At 42.2% G+C, this 19,336-nt stretch overlaps 3 protein-coding genes across 7 annotated transcripts; all 3 read left to right on the plus strand.

Annotated features, from left to right (window-relative positions):
- The first annotated feature begins 1,110 nt into the window (after positions 1 to 1,110).
- nfe2l3 (nfe2 like bZIP transcription factor 3) lies at positions 1,111 to 8,323 on the plus strand. Its single transcript, XM_086192948.1, has 6 exons — positions 1,111 to 2,018; positions 3,736 to 3,812; positions 4,210 to 4,323; positions 4,435 to 4,912; positions 4,998 to 7,587; positions 8,227 to 8,323. The coding sequence occupies exons 1-5, from the start codon at positions 1,496 to 1,498 to the stop codon at positions 5,765 to 5,767; spliced, it is 1,962 nt and encodes a 653-aa protein (XP_086049074.1). The 5' UTR covers positions 1,111 to 1,495; the 3' UTR covers positions 5,768 to 7,587; positions 8,227 to 8,323.
- Positions 7,448 to 10,729, plus strand: cbx3a (chromobox homolog 3a (HP1 gamma homolog, Drosophila)). Of its 3 annotated transcripts, XM_086192949.1 has the most exons (6): positions 7,549 to 7,587; positions 8,227 to 8,338; positions 8,415 to 8,568; positions 8,761 to 8,917; positions 9,432 to 9,526; positions 10,167 to 10,729. In XM_086192949.1, the coding sequence occupies exons 2-6, from the start codon at positions 8,335 to 8,337 to the stop codon at positions 10,291 to 10,293; spliced, it is 537 nt and encodes a 178-aa protein (XP_086049075.1). In that variant the 5' UTR covers positions 7,549 to 7,587; positions 8,227 to 8,334; the 3' UTR covers positions 10,294 to 10,729. The 3 variants fall into 3 exon arrangements, with proteins under 3 accessions (XP_086049076.1, XP_086049077.1, XP_086049075.1); XM_086192950.1 differs by lacking the exon at positions 8,227 to 8,338 and having other exon boundaries at positions 7,448 to 7,587; XM_086192951.1 differs by lacking the exon at positions 8,227 to 8,338 and having other exon boundaries at positions 7,527 to 7,551.
- Positions 10,730 to 13,971: 3,242 nt separating this feature from the next.
- On the plus strand, positions 13,972 to 18,187 carry snx10a (sorting nexin 10a). Of its 3 annotated transcripts, XM_086193034.1 has the most exons (8): positions 14,921 to 14,957; positions 15,123 to 15,236; positions 16,373 to 16,421; positions 17,025 to 17,111; positions 17,191 to 17,291; positions 17,415 to 17,513; positions 17,612 to 17,806; positions 17,896 to 18,187. In XM_086193034.1, exons 3-8 carry the CDS (start codon positions 16,389 to 16,391, stop codon positions 18,026 to 18,028), a joined length of 648 nt encoding a protein of 215 aa, XP_086049160.1. In that variant the 5' UTR covers positions 14,921 to 14,957; positions 15,123 to 15,236; positions 16,373 to 16,388; the 3' UTR covers positions 18,029 to 18,187. The 3 variants fall into 3 exon arrangements, with proteins under 3 accessions (XP_086049161.1, XP_086049160.1, XP_086049159.1); XM_086193035.1 differs by lacking the exons at positions 14,921 to 14,957; positions 15,123 to 15,236 and adding an exon at positions 13,972 to 14,049; XM_086193033.1 differs by lacking the exon at positions 14,921 to 14,957 and having other exon boundaries at positions 14,966 to 15,236.
- The last annotated feature ends 1,149 nt before the right edge of the window (positions 18,188 to 19,336 follow it).

The raw sequence follows: 19,336 nt of genomic DNA on the forward strand, positions 1-19,336 counted from the left end.
CAGTTGCACATAAGCAGTTTACAGCAGCAGACTCGAATAAAACCATCCACCTCAAATTATGAATAAAGAACAACCTGATTTGTTTTGGTCATCTGATCATGTGTTTTGTGTTTGCCACGGAGCTTGTTTGCTGTCGGGATTCCCCTCTGTTGGGAAGTCATAAAGCTTTGGTTGTTTGCTCGAAATTGAAATCTTATCATTCAATCAAACATTCATTTTAATTTAAATGAAGCCTCTGAAGAATAAGAAGTCATTATATAGGTAAATCTTGTTCATTATTTTTCAAATAAACTTCTTTGACTTAGGCCGAAACTGGAAAAGAAAGTGAAGTGGATCGTATTTTTTGTCAACATTGCTGGTGTATTACTGGAGGATGTGTTTTCTCTTTCGTTGTGATGGGAAAAAAGATTGAGGAAATAGTATTCCTTGAAATTATATTACTTTATTGCAGTTGGTATCAACAAAACTACATCAATGTATAATTAATGAGGGTTCTTTAAGAATTACAGCAAAGTAGGTTGCACCTTTGATGAAAAGTATCAGTTCAGGAGAAATTGCCTTTATCACTGTTGGAAATTGAATTTCCCTCCAAAAAAATGAAGTAATTATACTTTGCACAGTCCAATCCTAAGCACATACTTAACCTGATACTTGCTTTTTAATAATGGGCTTCTACCATTGTAAATTGGGATTATATGACAGGTAGGAGGTCATAAATAGGAGTCACAATTCCCCAAACTGTAATTCTCACACTCACCAGTGGGGTAAACATGCTGCATGGGACGAATGCAGGTCAGTAGCACAAACATCCGGAACTGCAGCTTTGCCATGCCGAGAAATCCTCCCGGAATCAGCAGGGTATCGGGTTTGAGAAATAAATAAATAAATCATTTAAAGTAGTTTCTTCACTTGCAGCTCTAACGTGATATCTTTGTGATTTCTTGCCAAATTCATATAAATAACGTGTGAAGTTAAGTTATGGTAAGGACGGGCGATGGCGGGACTTATCAACTGTCTCTCACTCTCATTGGTCAAAAGAATAACTGACACTATCTTTAACCAATCAGAGGTTGCTAGGGCGAACGTAGTCACCCAATGTACATCCGTTATGTAGATTTTTTTTGTCGAAGTTCTAGCAGCACACTACAGTGACAACATTTAGCTTTAGCGTAATTTAGTTTTCTGTTTAATTGGCGACGTTAGGTGGAATTAATAACGACATACCACAGGACAACAGTCTCTACACACAACACGGGATTAAAAGGTGGCATTTCGCTATGTTTGTTCCTCTAGGTTTCCGCTAATTGGTGATTAAAGCTGGTTGCTAACAGCTAGCAGCGTTAGCTGTCCAACGAGTTCGCCGGTACAGGCGGACCTCTTTGTCTGACAGGGGAAGGCGTGCTCTTTTGTTAGGCTTCTCCCTTTGTCCGTTCGGAAAGGAGGCACCATTAGGCCAGGCTTTCGCAGTTATCTGCAGTTCAGGAGTATTTAGAAAATGCAAGTCGCGAAAAAATACTTCACAGAAGGTCTGATTCAGTTGACGATCTTACTCAGTTTGATTGGAGTTCGTGTGGATATCGACAGTTACTTAAGCGGCTATTATACGCCTCTGATTGAGATCAACTTGGGTCCTAGCTCAGCCTACACCCAGACACCTTTCCATAGTCTGAGAGACACTCTTGACGGATATACCGTGCACCCAAAATGTCCTGAGTTGGATTATTTCTTTGCAAGTCGCCGGCTTCTAGACGAGGTTAGGGCTCTGGGCTCCCCTAGGTTTCCCACACAGTTGAACGCATGGCTGGTGCACCAAGTGTCCGCCACTGACAAGGCTGACTGCGGGCAGCCTTCCACCAGCAACAGCACTGACACCAACCCGGGGCTGGAAAACTCTGGGTACGAAGCTAGTGTTGACAGTGACCACCTGCATGACAGCGGCCAAGAGCTGTGCCAGACATCCCCTCAAGCCGGACAGGGGCCTTGTATAGCTGGAGCCAGCGGGTTACTGAAAGAGGCAAGTGTGTGTGTGTGTCTGTAATGAAAGATTAAGTTTTCCAGACTCTGCAAGTAAGCTGTATGAGCAGGAAAGTTGCTTGGACAGCTAAAATGTGACGAACAAGATTGAAAACGTCAGTGGTTAACAGCTAATGCTATCATTAGCTAACTAGCAGCACTAATCCTTGTAAAACAACGTGTTATCATGCTGTGAGGAGTATGTTGTAACATGACCTGATGTACAAGGAAACAAGGACAAAACCATGTGTTGGCCGCATTTTCACTTTCTCAATCAGTCCTGTGTCTTAAAAGGAATCTCACTTATTAATAGAGTTGACATGGATGTAGTTAAGTTACTAAACACAATCTTACTGTTTATATAGCCATCTCTTCCATATGACCAGTCAACAACAAGGCTCTTGTTTGATGATCAGCATCACAGATGTTGTATGCACAGTTTGTAGCCACCTGTCTGCTGCACCTGTCACTTTTTGGTGAGGAACTTTTCACATTAAAGCCTCTGAATGGTGTGAATTAACTTTTAAGGAGGCCCTAACAGGACTGGTGTAATAGCTCTCCACACAGCTGTAAAGTCACCATGCCAAATGGTGTGGCCTGTCTTCCCTTCATCAATAACAAACACTGTTTTACATTCCATGTCGTTGTCATATATAATCTTGTACTATCATTATAGTTTTTAAAACTGTGATCACTCCCAGACCTTGACATTCAATTCTGAGTCCTTTCTAGTTCAGAAACAGCTGCTTGGTGGATGTTGTGTCTTGAGGGCATTTGACGTCGCCAATTGCGTAACCATATATCCTTTTTTTCCAGACTTATTCACCATCTGTGGGCCTTGAGAGGTGGAGATGTGAGGCTTAGACCCTCAACTTGTTTTATTTTACTGTTGTTTTTTTTCTGGACACAAAAGCAGTGGTCTCCTCCTTGGCTTCTTGTTCCCATGGATAATCTTTTGTTCCTCAACACATCCCTTGTCAAATAAGTAATAGCTTAGCAGCTTGCTGGGCGAGCTGGTTGGAGCTTGTACACAGGGTGTGTCAAAAGGGATGACTACAGCATTGATGTTTGCCGATCAATACCTGAATCATCACCCACTGAATCAATTGAGCCAAGTCAGAAGTGCACCAGTTGGAGTCCACAGGTTTATATAAAGCGTGGAATGAAGTGGTTTGTATTGTTTGAAGATATTTTGCTAGTGTAGCCATTTTGCTTTTTTCTAGCGTGTGGTTGCACTTTGACAGATCCTCTGTTGACACAATATCCTTGATATTGTGTCCACGAATGAGCCGCTAATCTACATCAGTGGCGTATTAGACGGGTCTAGCGGAATCAGACCACCTCTGAGGGTTTTAACTGTAATTATGTTGAAAGCTTTTAAATCCCACCTTCATACATTAATGCACCTGCTCGCACACTCTCAGTGCGACCCAAATGGTCTTGATCCCCGCTGGCAGGACGATGAAAACAGTTGAATGCAGAGCCAAGTTAGTTCACTGGGGTCCTTTTCCTTCTACAGTTACAACAACTGCCTGTTAAAACAAACATTTGCTCTGTCAGACACCGTTGCTTTGGATCTCTGTTTATCTGTAATCATAGCTCAGGGCCACTTAAACAGGTCCGTGGATATCAGCTACTATGTGGTATTTTGAATCCTCTAACAGGCTTGTTGACCAATATGTCCCTTCCTAACCATCAGTCTGTCTTTGTCCCGCCAGGAAGATGATGCTCACATTAAAGAGGAAGAGGAGGCTGTTCCAGTCACTCAGCTGGCTCACAGTTCCACACTGGAGCAAGAGGTATGATCCAGGTTGATCAGTTGTCCTCATCAAATGTGGAGTACTATGTGTGAGTCAGTGGAGTGGTGCAAGCGTGAGCCCTGAAACAGGATACCATCATCAAAAGTTCATTTCCCTCGTCTCACAGTCGATCTGTTCTTTGAATAGGTTTTTGATTCACTGCCTGAAGGAAGTTCTGTTGTGAACACAAATCTAAGCTATTTTAGTTTAATTTTTTTAATGGCATAAAATACATCAGTAAATATCACATCCATGAATGTCGCAGCTTTTTATGTGTCTTAAAAATTTGAAGTTGCTCTCACGTGGCTAAATGTATCTGCAGAGGTTGTTGACTCTGACGCTCTTGACTTTAATCACGTGGAAATAAAACGTACCTCTCACTTTTTGCCTTTTTTAGAGTCTCCTGGAAGGCATCACTGCACTGACTGATCCAGCCCAACGCCCCCCACCTATAAATGACATTGAGCAACATTGGAGCCATTTACTCTCACTGTCCGTCACTGACCTTGAGGTAAGTGTCTAAAACCTGGAAAGAACTGCAACTATGTTATTATAGAGAGTTTAATGCTATGAAGTATGTTACAAGACCTGCAGTAGACTCATGTCTGTGTCCCCTGTGCAGGACTTGGATCTTCTTGGGACTGGGCGTCTGTCAGACCTCGACACAGACATCACTCGCGCCATCAGCCAAGACGTCAGTTTGCAAGACGCCATGGTAAACAGCGGTGGAGCCTTTGGTGTGCCAGCAGAGAGGGTTGATGCCAGGCCAGTCACCCAACAGCAAAGGTCCCTTTTCCGGCTTGAATCCACTGGCTCCTCCCACTCAGGCGCCTCACCAGGGATGGCGCTGGGCCTGGCTGCGCTCCCCTTTGCCTCAGTATGTAATTTAACTGGAGACGTGTCATTGCATGGTGCGCTGGGTGGCTGTCTGGATGAGGCCATTTTTGACCGGATCAATCAACTAGGTTTAGAGGGCTTGGACACCATAGACAACCAGCTGATGGGCTGTCTGGAGGGCATCAACCCAGCAGTCCTTGAGGACTTGGACTCGGACTCCGGTCTGTCTCTAGAGAGCAGCTCCGGAGGTCCAGTCTCACCAGGTTGGTTCATATTCATGACACCCGAAGGTAAATGTCTTTCCAGGACTAGCTTGTGTTCATACTAATAAATGTGTCTCTCCTCCAGGCTCATCTGAGATGTCATCATCATCCAGTTCATACTGTGAAGATGAGTGTGGAGCTACGGGCTACAGCAGCGAGGTGGATTCAGTCCCATCCAAAGGCTTTGCGGATTACACCACAATGTGGTCACCTGTTGATCTTAGTGAGAGTGTGTGGCACGACCACAGCTACTCATCTCCGGCTTTCTTCGACCAGACAGCAGTAACACTTCCCCACAAAGGCCTCAAAGAGGAGCCTCTGAGTGATGATGATGGGCAGATTTTGGAGGAGCGGGAGCTCAGTCGGGATGAACTGCGCGCTCGCGCCATGTGCATCCCGTTTTCTGCCCTACAGATTGTCAACATGCCTGTGGAGGAGTTCCTGGAGGTCGTTGACTGCCACAGCTTCACCCCAGAACAAGTGACTCTTCTGAGGGACATCCGCAGACGAGGGAAGAACAAACTGGCAGCGCAAAATTGCCGTAAGCGCAAACTAGATGCCATCACAGGGCTCCAAGAGGAAGTGGAAAGGTTACAGGCTCAGAGGGACAGGCTCCTGAGAGAGAAACAGGTCACAGCCAAGACAATGGGTGCTGTGGGGCAGCAGATAGAGCAGCTTACCAGAGACGTCCTGGCCCGGATGAGGGATGCTTCAGGACAGCCCCTGGACCCAGACAGATACACCCTACAGTGCGGGGCTAATGGGAGGGTTGTAGTTCAGCCTGTACAAAGGCCTGCTGTCTCCACATCAGCTGGCAATAAAACAGAGAAGAGAAAGAAGGGGAAAAAGCAGTGATGCTCTATTTTCAGCTCAGACCTTACCTCTACTTGACAAGTCCGAACTCTCCAGCAACTCTGGTTGTGGGATCTTCTCTTGCCTGGATTCATTGCTGTTGGGAGACAAAAACTGCAAAAGATCAATACAAAAAGACACTCGGAACAAAAATAGATTAAAAACAAAATTAATTCTCTGTAAATAAAGATATTATGGGAACAATGTAGCTTAAACACTGGACATTCTTTGCTTATTAGCGATGGACACGGCACCTGGGTGCTGAAGGGAACTCTCTTTATGTGCCTGCTATCATTCTAAAGTAAACAGATCAGTTCATTTTTACCAAAAAGCATAGACAAAGAGACGTGTATAAACATGGCCAATGATGTGACAGTTACTAGATAAAAATATTGGAGAGTTCTGTTTGGTTTTAATGTAGCCTTGCCTCTCAAAGTACGTATACAGTACAAAAAGGAGGATAAAGTTCGTATTTATTAAAGTTTGTGAAGTTCCTGAAATACTTATGAGACTGTCTATGACAGTATCTTTTGTTTCCAAAATGGCAACTTTATCTCAAAGTTATTAGAGCACTGAGACATTACACATCTAACGTTTACAAATTGGTTTCAGATGTTTGATGGCCTGTACTGTTAAGTAGAAATCTAAAGTGAGAGGAGTGAAAAGTTGATTCTATGTTCTATGTCTTGATGACATACAATATACCAATGACTGAATTGCCTGGGCCTTCATTTGCATTCTATAAGGGTTTTTGTTGTGGTTTTTTGTGTGTGTGACCCACAGATGCACATTACCATATCATAAATGTGTTTGAGAGGCTGATTTCGTCTAAATTGACATTGAGTAATTGGCTTGAAGCACAATTCTGCTTAATTCTTTCATTTTAGTTTGGCAACATGATCTTCTACCTCATGCCTTAGTTTATATTGAACATTTTGGCAAAATATTAAAATCCCTTTTAGGGAAGTTTAAGTGCACTCAATACAAAAAGTGCCCTAAATGGACCTTGGACATCACATTAAAAACAAACAAACCAACATACAATCAACTCTATTTAATAGGAAAGAATGTTGTGTGGATGTTTTTTTTTTTATATATATATATATATGCATATATATATTTGAGATTAAATGAAAAAGGTTGATTTGAGTATTCAGTGGGGGTTGCCGTGTTATCTCATGGGCACTTTGCTTTATAGTCATCTGAATAAGTGAGTTCAATTGAGAGATGTACAAAGCAGTTAACGGTGTCTCAAAGTGTTATTTTTTTCCTAGTCCCACTCAAATTTTTATTTAATTTTCTGGTGTGACCAAGAGTTTACTTTACCTTTTGTATAAATTTGACATGTTTTTTTTATTGTTTTGGGCAGATGTTTTTGATGCATGATGATTTTTGGATTTTCATAGTATGATTTTGTCTAGGGAAGTTAAAATGCTCTTGCAGACCTGATTCTTTCGGATTAAAAACGTAAATATACTCGCTGTGCGTCTTTCTTGTGTAACTCTTTAAAGGCATGGATGGCTAAAACTTTATGAACATCATCTCCCACTGATGACCATTTGGACGCAAGCTGAATTTAAGGAAACAACACACATGCAGGCATATCCCGAAAAACAAAACTCAAACACGCTGTTGACTCTGCGCTCGATTAGCTTTCCTGCGTCGGGCAGCAAAGCGTAACGCATTCCTCTTCCGGTAGCCAGTTGATGGTCAGCCCTTAGCTTTTGGCGCCTACCCCTCAGTGGTGAAGATAAAGAGGAGGCGGACCGCGTGGTAAAGAGACGTCGGTGAGGCAATCGCTGTTTTTAAGTCCCATTGAAAGGGTACGTATGTCGCAATATCTACAATTAATGGCTTCTCTGTGTTGAAGACGTTGCTCCATACAAACAAGCTAGCTTTGTTGCTTATTTAATTCATTTTAGCTGCAGCGTTCCGTGTGCACCGTGATTTACAAGTTGCTGCGAGAGTGGGACATTTAAACCCCGTAAACACGAACACTCTTTGACTACATTGCAACTATCTTGTTGTTTTACAATGTTTAGCTTACATTAGGTTGCTAGTTAGCTAAGGAAAATAATGGGTAGCATTGAGTCGTATCGTTAGGCCCTTTAAAGGCCACTGAGCGCCGTTACGTATCAGTCGCGCTCTCTTTTTAGCGTAATTTGCTAACGTTGCTTATCTGACGTATCTCAAGATTATCCAGGTCATTTTATCCCATATCACGTTAGTGAATCAGGTTAGCAGGAGGCGTCGTCTTGTCAAGCAAGCCAAGGTTAGGCCTGAAATAATTAGCATTTGTTAGCACGCTATCAAAACTAACCTGACGCAACGTAGTCGCGTGATGCATTTGTGCTAGCTTTGATACATGTTGTGCACTCCACCTAACACTAGCTGACTTGGTAAGCATGAAGTTATTGTAGTAATGATGTGTAAGTTAAGCGTTTCCCTTGTCACAATTACAGTAACACGTCGAACTGGTGTGAGGCTCCTTCATCGGAGGGAGATTTGGGACGAGTTGGTGTTATTTTTCATCTCCTTTTTAACGTTTTGTGGATAAGACCAGCAACTTTATGGGTACTGAGGTTTATTTCGGTGGCATTGAAGACACTTGCCGAACAACTTAAGTCCTAATATCTGCTCTCGGTTCTAGCGCACGTCATGGGCAAGAAGCAGAATACGAAGGCGAAGAAGGATGCACCAGGAGCTCAAGAGGAGCCTGAGGAGTTTGTTGTGGAGAAAGTGCTGGACCAACGTTTAGTGAATGGGAAAGTAGAGTTCTTCCTAAAGTGGAAAGGATTTACAGAGTGAGTTGCCTGGGACACCCGACTCCCCGCTGAGCTGGAAGTGCTTCCCTGGTATGGGGTTGTGCTGTGCTTCTGTCCGTAGTCAATGTGTTGCATAGCATAGTTTTAACAATGTCGACTTGCATGAATGTGTTGGGAATCCCTGAAGAGGTTGTAGAAATACAGATTCTGATCCTGTCCCTGCTCGTCTAGTGCCGACAACACCTGGGAACCAGAGGAGAACCTGGACTGCCCAGAGCTGATCTCAGCATTCCTGGAATCCCAGAAGAATGTGAAGGAGAAGCCAGCTCCTGTGAAGAGGAAGGCATCGACAGACGAGCCAGAATCAGACGCCAAGAAGAAAGACGCCGTGAGTGTGCTGATTAAGAAATTTAAGCGGAGAGAACCACGGAAAGATGAATACTCCAATTTAGACAAACATAACTGCAGGGTTCACCTGGAAAGGTCCTGGAATTTGAAAATGACATTTACAAGGCCTGGAAAAATTAAGAAATTTGCATCTCAAATACCTGCACATTGGTGTCAGTGGTTCAGTAAGATCAACAGAGAAATATGTCTTTTGGTGAATATCGTTTTGTTTGGTGGCGCGAGCACATTTTGACTTGGATGTCTGTGTATTTTCACGTATACATTTTTCTCAAAGGTGTGGAAAATGTCACGGACATTTCTAGTACATGGTCCCATGATCTGGTCGCTCTGCCCACGCACATTTAATGATGGTGAACTGCTATAGTAGGTCTGGCTAAGCACAGCACCCTGCAGACTGATCCTAGGACTAGACAACTGTCATCATCTCCCAATGCTCTGGAAAAAGAATCAGCCACGTCTCTGATGCCCCTGTTTTGTCATTTCACCGCCTGCAGCCGGAGAAGCCTCGGGGCTTTGCTAGGAACCTCGAGCCAGAGAGGATCATCGGTGCCACGGACAGCAGCGGGGAGCTGATGTTCTTGATGAAATGGCGAGTAATGCATCCGCTGCACGACTGTTCAAAACCCAATCTCAGTGTCTGTTGCCTTTGCAATTATATAATTGGTTATTTTGAACTTTACTACACAGAAGGTTTTTTTTTTATCATAAGTTATTTGAAAGTTTCACCAGAAGTTTTTATAGTTGGATGTCGGCCTGTTTTGATATTCGTTTGTGAATGTGGCGGCGTCCAACCCTGTGAGTGTATTTTAGAATCTCTGAAGACTAGCGAGTACACCGCAGAGACGGGAGGCATTTTGTACATCACAGCATTTTTCTGGGTAAACTTGTCTTTCTGATATTGTGACGTGGAAAATTACTCTAAAATAATCTTATCTCATGTCACACAAGTTTTGTTTTGTTTTTTTGGCAGGGGGTGTGTGTGTGGGGGGGGCAGCAAACATTATCATGCAGCTTTGATAAAACTTCGCACTTTCAAGGCTAGTTTGAGTTAAAAAGTACACATTTCAAGAAAAGCAGGGATTTGCTCTTGATAATCCAACTTTATTTCTGATACTATTTGTTTATTTTTATCACAATATTCAACTGACTTTTTCAACCAACCGGGAGGGGGGTGGAGCTTAAGCGGAGAAGAGTCCACAGCTGCTGTAACATCTCCCTCTTTGTTGCAGGAAAGACTCGGATGAAGCGGACTTGGTCCCCGCCCGGGAGGCCAACACCAAGTGCCCACAGGTGGTCATTTCATTCTACGAGGAGAGACTAACGTGGCATTCGTGTCCAGAGGACGAAGCTCAGTAGTACACCCCTCCGGTCCTCGTTGCTCCTTGCACCACCTGCTCCTCCACCACCTTTTGCTCAGGACTGAATTTTCTCCTCTGGCTTGCCTTCTAGTTTTAGCTGGCCTAGATTTTTTTCTCCCAATGTTCCACTTGAGTTGCAGTTAAGGAACGCTGTGTCGCATATGATTAGCTGGGTTGTTGAGGGAGCAGGTGACGGTGTCACACCAGTCTTCCGCGGTCGTAGCCATACTCTTCGATGCCTATATTCATTCCTGATTAAAATCTGAACGGCTCCTTTTGGTGTGTTCCTCTATCGCCTGTCTCAACATCTCAGTCTCAGAAAGTAGTTTTTGATCTTTAACCCTGTTCTTTGTTGTTGTTTACACTCTAGTGGTAATCTTTTGTAAACTCATTTTTGTAAATATTGTTTCAAGTTCTAATAAAGGTTTTATGTGACCAAATTCGCTGCCTTCTTTCAAAACTTTCAAGGATTGTGTTGAGGAATTGGTAACAGTCAAGGAAGGGTTCCATAGTCGCGGAGACACTAGCACTAGCATCGATTGTAGGAAGGACAAATTCTACAAGTGTCTCTTTCGCGTAAGCTCATAAAATAATTTTCAATATATCAGTGGTAACTCATAAGCTAACAAAATAATTTTAAACATATCAGCTGTTACTCTACCCGATATTGTATAAAGACTTAGAATATGAACGTACTCACTGAACAGTTGGGAGTTCGCTCACTCATCTTAGCGACGTTAGCGCAGCACAGGTCCTCTTTCCATGTCAATGCGCTTTCATGAATTACAGAAACACAGGGAGGGCTGAGCTCGCTATGTTTTTGTTTGGTATTTACACCCAACGTCAGTGGAAGTGACGTCTGCCAGCAACGCGTAGTGGACCCTTAACCCAGGGTATTTAGGAAGAGTTATGCTAATTTATACTTATGTCCAAAATACAGGTTACACTTCGACTAAAAAGGCCTTGTCTTTGTCCTGGAACATGAACAGACCTACGTGAAACAGTACAGGTTATGCTAAGCTAACAAACAGATTCCTGTTACATTGGTTGCTTTAATCTGGAAAATAAAGGGGAGGAGTGGAACTTTTATTGGGTTGTTAACTTCGGCTGACTGGTTGGAGCTGCCGTAACATGGACGGTTTAAAGTCGAGAATAAATTCATGCCCAAAGTGCAGCACTCGTGCTCATTGTAAAGTAGTTCACCGTGTGTCAAATAACTTCATTTCAATATAAAATGTACAACTTCTTCAGGAGAATCCCACTATTAAATTTGTTATGAAACATTAGATTGTAATGTCAATGGGAGTAACAATTGAAAGTTCCCGTTTCCAAAATTAACAGTTTAAATTTCATGGCCATGTGTCAAACATGTTTACAGCAGCACAATCTCAGGGTCAGATATTTTCCATTTTTTTCTCACGGCTTCCTGCTCACGATGAAGCATGTGGCAGATAAAAGAGACAGTTCAACCAAGTACAAGTGCATGTTCGGTCATAATCTCCTCACCCTCAGGCCTCGGGACAAAACAAATACCCAGTAATCAATAAAACAACTGAACTAAATGGTGTCTAAGTTTTGAACACAAGAAAAAGTAAATAAGGTAAACCAAAAAAAAAATCCCTCCACACCGCTTGTCTAAAGTTGCTCCAAGATTTCTGAAATTGTTTTGAAAAACCCACTGTTGGTCTACTCAGGGAACACTGAATTGATTTGGGGTGAACTACCTCTTAAAGACCTTGATTAATGCCATGTAGCCACACCCATTTCTGCCTAAACAAATCTGCTATTATGAAATTAACCATAAAAATATTTTTTGCCGCTGTTGTTGCCTCTAATCTTCACCATATTATAAAGACCCAGAACAACGACTATGCATCTTCACTTACCTTTTGCCTATAATTGGTCATTAACCTCTGCGGTGGAATCGGGTTCAGTATTGGGAGCTTAGTGGTTGGAGGTTATGGGGTCCAACGGCGGGCTGTGTGACTGCACAGCTCGAGTGGGTGTGGCTTCAATAAATACACACTGCTTTCCCTTCATATTGATCCTCTGCTACTGACAAGGTCTTAGAGAGGGTTTCAATATTTTCTCGCCTGGAATAGATAACACACACCTCTTCCGATTGCATTTTACCTCCTTTTTTTATCGTACATGAATATTTTAAGTGAATTTAAAATTATTACTGTGGTTCTATTTTATACTGCGGGAGCTGGAAATTAGCCAGTAGCAAAATGTCCTTTAAATATCAACTTTATAAATTACATTTATGGTCCTACACTATTTAGGCAAGAGACACGGAGGGCATGAGGTGGGAATAATGGTGTAGGAGTTAACACTCCAATCTCACTGTATTGAGGTTTCAGTAACAGATCTGGTGCGACATTCAGACACGAGGTAACTCACAGTGTTTCACAGTTGTATAGAAACATAACATTTAAAAATCATACAATGCAGTGATAATGTTCAAACAAGGACACATTAGCACAAAAAAAAAGTCAAGAATTAAAAGTAAACTCTAGCATGCCTACATGATTTTAGTAAGAATAAAAGCAACAGTTTTCCTGTTAACTGTGTGTGTGCTGGACCAGGCGGTCAGGTCTCCACAGCACCCGTAGCACCAGCCACCAGACACCAGTTCACTTCGACTCACCTGAACAGGTAATTTCCACTCCTGACAATCTGTTATGACGCTCTCCACTATCATGTAGACAACAGAGAGCTGAGGTCACTATTGATCACTTGTGGTATTGATCTCAGGGGCCAGTGGGCATCATGGATGTTCTTATGGATTACAAGACACAATGTTCCTAGCTGTCTGTCCTTCATGGCCCATGATCCTTTTGAAACTGTAATCTAATTCTTCGGTAGCAAAACTGTTCCACAACAGGTTCTCTTTGCGGCATCGACATTATTTGAGAAAGAAAAACAATTGCAAGTGTTTAGTTTGAAGATGTGTGACGAGTGTATGACGCTGGCTGGTCTGAACTGGTGCAACTGCTACTTTACTAGCAAAAGCATCTCTCCAGGAGACCACCTGGTTATCAAAATACAAATTGTTATGATTCATATCAAGGTAGATATAATTCATATTCAACCAAGATGAAGGAACAGTGCAAGAAAAGCTAGTTTAAAAAATAAGTATTAAAAAAAAAGTTCTTTGGTTTCCATCTTTTTCATCAAAGCGCAACTTGATTGAATCAAATGTCTAATCAGTGCAGCACATTCACATCACTTCTATGCTAATTTCCTCAGACACCAGGCCAATCAAATAGAATCCAACTGGACATTCTCAGTGTTGCAAGTTAATTCTGGTTCCTGTTAGGTTAAGTTTATTTGATGATGTCTGTGCACTTTAGTCTTGGTGACAGAAAACCTCCACTAATAAAGTTTAGATTTACCGGTAGTTGATGACGACTGAGCTTGATTTCTTTGTGGTGAGCCTTAATCTCTCTCTTTTTTGAATTTTTAGTCTATTTTTCCGACTGAAATTAACACTGATGGGTTATATAATTATCATGAACTGGAAGTCATACTCTACAGACAATTGCATTTAACAATAAATTTGTAATGCACAAATCAGTTCACGTAATCTCAGTAGTTATTTTCCTTAGAGTTTCAAAGAGCTGTCACTCTCTTGACTCCTCCCATGATAAAGCAAGCCTTTGTACGCAAATAGGACACCTTAAATACCTGACCCCAGGTCAACTCTTCTCTCCGGTTGACTGGATTTTCGAATAGAGGCCGGAGACATTTGGTAAGACAGCTGTGAGTGTGTTGTTTTTGTGTGTTTAATCCTTGGTGAGAGTTACTTTTATCTGTTTGGGTAAAGGAATTAAAGACCAATTTAGACAATAAGCTCAAGATTCAACACTAATTAGAGAGTGAATGTGAATGATATGCTGGCTTTGACTTAAATTCATGATAATGCATCAACACCAATACCTGAACCAGCTCCAGGACAGTCCCCGCACAGCTACAGTGTCAAATTACATCTTGTTATTTTTGGTAAATGATATTTAATAATATTTTTTTATCACCAACACCAACAATTTGTAATGGAGATGAATTGAGCTTCACTCTTGTTACTTACTAGACTTATTTGTTATCGCAAACAAGCTTTCCTTGTATCACATTTACTCTATTTGTTTTTAGATGGTTCTGGATATGAATTTTACTCTTCAATTTGGTATAAATATGATATAAAACAAGGAACAGGTGTACATTATATGCTCCACACCAGAGCCGTAGCAAAATATGCTTAAATGTCTCTGTATTCCACCATGACCTCAGAGACTTCAAAATCTTTAGATGGATATTAAATATAATTTGGAAAGTAGCAATATTGACTTTCACAAAATCATGTTTTTTTTCTTCCTTGTAAAATCATGTCCCAATAATTCTCATAGGAATAAACAGAGTGATTTTTTTTTAAAATTTACAATAATTTCATACTAATATGTCTAATTATAATGTCAGTATAAAAATGGAAATCCTGCTGCAGTTGATAATCATATTTTAGATTCGGCTGACAATGATATTGATGGTTTGACAGTTCACGACTTTATTATTATATCAGGCATATTTATGGACCCCGCTATCAGGCCCCCTGAGACCAGGTGATACCAATTAAACTAATTGGCCGCGGGTGCGCGTGATGGACAGGTAACACGTAGTTCACGGGCGGAACCTTCGATAATTGTCACACCTTGCAGCGCAATAAATCAACGTAAACACTAATATATAAATATATACATATAACTATTTTTAAATACCACATTTTATTTTGTGTTCACACATTTTAATCGTGCCGCCCGCCGGGACCGGAAGGCGTGAACCAGGCGTATTAAGGGTAGTTCAGGGCGGGGAGCTGAACTTCCGCCAGTCTAGTGAGCTGCTTCGGGTCACCAGCACGGGACCGCTGCTGAGGTGAAGTGGGAGAAGGTAGGACCTGCTAGTAGTTTATGCTGGTTTAGACTTTAATGTACTTTGTTTGATTCGAAATTTATTTCTAGTTTCTTTTTTTCAGGTTTTGTATTGTGGATATAATTCTTAAAACATAAATTGGGCATGATGTTCTTGAAATTATGCAAATGTTCGAGGAACCAAATCAGTGGCTTCATTGCAGCCCTGAGTGCTGAGCCACTCCTCATTGGTGGCTGTGTGTGTGTGTGTGTGTGTGTGTGTGTGTGTGTGTGTGGGGGGGGGGGGGGGGGGGTCCTATGATAAAGTGTGATTTCTGTTACATAATCCTTCCAGCTCTATTTAGATGGAGTAGATGGTGTGGTATTTATTGATTTCCTGAAGTAGCTGTGATCTGTTGAATCACTGTACAGCACCAAACAACCATAAGCTGTCACAAGCTGGAAGATGGGGCACACTTAAGGCTCTATCAATCACAGTCCTCCATAATGTGTGACTTCATGTGACGTTTGCAGAGCAGGAGTAGCTCTGATGTAGCCGTATTGATCCGCTCTGCATGGACTCGGGGTGTGACACACGTCAAAGAGCAGATATCCAGCAGCTCGAAGTGTTGAGATACCAAATGTCATGTGAAATAACACCGACTCGAAGTGAAACACCAATTTGTCCGTCATTGATATTAAGGGGCTATTTAGCAAATTAGAAAATGTAGCTCCTCATGCCATAATAGCTGCATTTATTGAGTGAATAAGGAGCTGGTTGACCTGTATTACTGCTTATTGTGTGCAAAAGAGGCTTTCTTTCCAATCCTGTTTTGGTCAGTGAGCTCCTATTAGAGCTGAGACCCCCACCCCACCCACCTCCACAAGCTAAATCCACCTCCTCTGCACTTTGTACCCATTTATGCTACATCAGCTCCAATGTTTGTGCGTTTGGACCCTCATGAATTAATTGCCTCCACAACAGACGTTGCATTGAAACCTCATATTCTGCTCCCTGAGTGCAGATGTGATGCAATAGTTGAGCCTAAATGATCTGCGGCTTGTTTCAGTGCTGATATTCTGTATTTATAACGACACACGCTGCTGCACTTTGTGCTGTGACTTTTGAAGAGTGAGAAAAGATGAGCTGTGATTAATGTAACTTTTGTCTTCCAGGTTTTTGGTTTCCACGATGGATGGTATGCTGGACATTTTTTCCAAAACTGTGAGTTGTCAAGAATACTCCTCCTCCTATTTGACTTGAATTCATGCAGTCGCACCTGGAAGACAGTGAGTGTGCCTCATGCTCTTTAAGCCCTTGGTGCTTGGACGTCGATCAAGGCTACAAGCAGTGATTAGTGGGCCCTCACACTCCTGAGAACCTGTGTGTTGTGTTGTGAGAGTTAGGGGAAACCTGAAGCAGACTGTGTGCTCTGTGCCATAAATATTCGGCTCCTGCATCCGCGAGTTGGAACTAGAGAGCACACTGATGTTGCTGTACTTTGCGAGACGTCAACACAACTGAAACTCTGAAATATGCCCTCAACTACAAATTAAGCTTGTACATGCTGATCACAAAATTATTTAGGGAATTCTGACCAAATTTAGGATGGATTAGCCTGACACACACACCCGGCAGGACACATTAAGACTTATTCTACACCAAAGTTTGTTGAAAATCTGCTTCATATTTTTTTGACATAACCCTGCTGACAAATGTCACCAGTGACACAACCTCCTTGGCAGAGGCCAAGATGAGATGCATCATTATTCACATTAGCATGCATGTATTGCTTTTGAAGGAATCTCCGATTTGAACTTTTTCCAGGAGTTTATCAGCATTTGTGTTCAAAATCCAAGGCTACAGAAAGATGACCTTTGGTACACCCACGTCGACTACGAGATCTGCTTACATGTGAGTGCCACTTAATGAGGGCTGATGAGCTCCTAATAGCTCACTGTGTTGCCTTCATTTGAACGTCTCTCCTCCTTAGACCAACAGCATGTGTTTCCGAAAGAAAACGTCCTGCGTGAGGCGCCGCTACAGTGAATTTGTTTGGCTGCGTCATTGTCTGGAACAAAACGCTCTGATCATGTACGTTCACAGCCCAGTCATTCCTTTCATGGCTGTTGTGATTACTGCTTTAATTCAAGCAACCTGCTGAGCGTTGAATACTGGGACAAACATAAGCAGATGCTTACAGTCCTTTCTGTCTAGAGAAATACCAAAGTTGCCACCCTGGAACCCATTCTTCAGTCTGAGGAACACAGAGCAGGTCACCCAGAGGATGAAGGGCCTACAGGAGTTTTTGGAAATGTGAGATGACCGACATCCCCCCCCCCCGCCATTTTATTTGACTCTGAACCGTTTTAGTTTACTTTTGGCTGTTGTCTCATGAGATGTCCTTTCTTTAGTGTTCTTCAAACACCACTATTGTTGTCGGACAGCCGACTCCATCTGTTCCTCCAGTCAGACCTCAGCATCTCAAAGATGGCGAGGTGTGTACTTGGTAAGAGTAGTTACACGGTGGCTGAGGCCATACAGCGCTCCAACAGTGGCTACATCAGCAGGATGGACGACAAGGCCTCCTGCGACTCTGACTGTGAAAGGTAGGCTGAGACACTGCTTTATATTTTAAAAAAAAACAAACAAACAAAATAACCCTGAACTGATCCCATCTCCTTTCCTCATGCTGCAGCTCTTCGTCGTCGTCGTCGTCAGGCTTGGGGCTAAATGTGGACACTCCGACGCAAGGAAGCCCCATCTCCTTTGTGTTGTCTGATCCAGAGTTGTTAAGCAGTCATTCAGTCACTCAAAGAGCAGCTCATTGAGCCCTGAGGCACTTGAGTCCTGTGTTATGTTGTAAATTAACCTACTACTCCAGAGATCCCCTTAGAACTCCCAAAAAACAAGCTCTCTTTTACCCTCACCTGACTCCTTACTTCCCATGGGACTTCTTTTTTTTTTTTTAATAATATGCTTTTTGTTTTCTCAAAGCAGTATCTATTTACTGTGTACTTAGAAAAATATATTTCATGTTTTAAAAAAATGTATTGTACACCTACATTTATACCAGTGCATTCTTAATTATTATTACCTAAGTTTATATTTTATCTGCACTGAAGCTGTATTGAGGTTAGCAATGTATTCTGACTTGTAGAGAGTGTTTTTTTTAGAAAAAAATATTTGAGTACTTTTAATAATTGTTGATGGATAAATAAAACTGTTTTTGAGGAAATGTAGCTGGTCTATTGACTTTATACATGAGAACCAAGGTGGATTTTCTTCCCTCATCTTGCTGATGCACATCTCTTGCTAAGCAGCATTCTTGCACTGTTGTAAGGGCCCAGTAGAGGGAGTGTAGACATCACCAGACCCCTAACTGTGGTTGTTACAGTACTGGGAAGTACAGTAGGTACCGAGACTTGCCTTGGATGTCAAGATATGATCTGATGCCAAACTACTTACGAAGTACTCATGTATAGTGAGTAGCATACTTGTATTTGCTTTGATTTATTTATTTTTTTTCAGCACTGCTGGGCTTGATAAAATGTTCAGGAGTGACAGACTGGTATGTCTCTACAGGCAAAGACATGGTGTCCCAAATACTCCCTTTTCTTAAACTATAAATTGTATGGTGTGTGATTTGGATTTTGATCGGCACTGCTTGAGAGCTTTATTCAATTATAAGTCAAATTTTAATCAGCATCTTGCATTAAATGCCTTTCCTGAATTTAGGATGCTGATGCGTTAAATTACACTGCTTTAGCTGGCAAATGAACTTGCAGCTGGTATGTATCCTTGTTTTAGGTATGAAGCATCCATCTACAAATTGTATGATGTCTGTTGTTTAGCTGCAGTTTTGGGACACTGTCTTGTGTTGGCCGTATGACAGCCCCCCTGTCACAGCCTTCCCCGGTGAGATGGCCTAATTTGGAGAAGACGGCAAATTAACTCTTTACAGACTAGAGGCAGCAAACTGCATGTGAGTGAGGGGGAGGCAGGGATGAGGGGTGGTGCAGAAGTGCCAGACAGCTCTGTAAATTGAAAGCTGATAACATAAGCAAAGGCTCATTAAAGGAGACAGCACCCCTCCCTTCAACTGCTGGACTGATGTGGGCTGGCCCGACAGTAAACCC

Source organism: Aulostomus chinensis, chromosome 22, assembly GCF_037954235.1.
Source record: "Aulostomus chinensis isolate RoL2024-O1b breed Wild chromosome 22, RoL_Achi_v1.0, whole genome shotgun sequence".
Lineage (NCBI taxonomy): Eukaryota > Metazoa > Chordata > Actinopteri > Syngnathiformes > Aulostomidae > Aulostomus > Aulostomus chinensis.

Excerpts from the sequence above, each read along its gene's own strand:
- nfe2l3 (XM_086192948.1), top strand. The coding sequence starts at position 1,496 with ATGCAAGTCGCGAAAAAATACTTCACAGAAGGTCTGATTCAGTTGACG. Across the intron at positions 2,019-3,735 it reads CGGGTTACTGAAAGAGGCAA|ATGATGCTCACATTAAAGAG; the intron begins GTGTGTGTGTGT and ends CCCGCCAGGAAG. Across the intron at positions 4,324-4,434 it reads TGTCCGTCACTGACCTTGAG|GACTTGGATCTTCTTGGGAC; the intron begins GTAAGTGTCTAA and ends TCCCCTGTGCAG.
- cbx3a (XM_086192949.1), top strand. Across the intron at positions 8,569-8,760 it reads AAGTGGAAAGGATTTACAGA|TGCCGACAACACCTGGGAAC; the intron begins GTGAGTTGCCTG and ends CTGCTCGTCTAG. Across the intron at positions 9,527-10,166 it reads CTGATGTTCTTGATGAAATG|GAAAGACTCGGATGAAGCGG; the intron begins GCGAGTAATGCA and ends TCTTTGTTGCAG.
- snx10a (XM_086193035.1), top strand. The coding sequence starts at position 16,389 with ATGGATGGTATGCTGGACATTTTTTCCAAAACT. Across the intron at positions 17,292-17,414 it reads GAACAAAACGCTCTGATCAT|AGAAATACCAAAGTTGCCAC; the intron begins GTACGTTCACAG and ends CTTTCTGTCTAG. Across the intron at positions 17,514-17,611 it reads CTACAGGAGTTTTTGGAAAT|TGTTCTTCAAACACCACTAT; the intron begins GTGAGATGACCG and ends TCCTTTCTTTAG.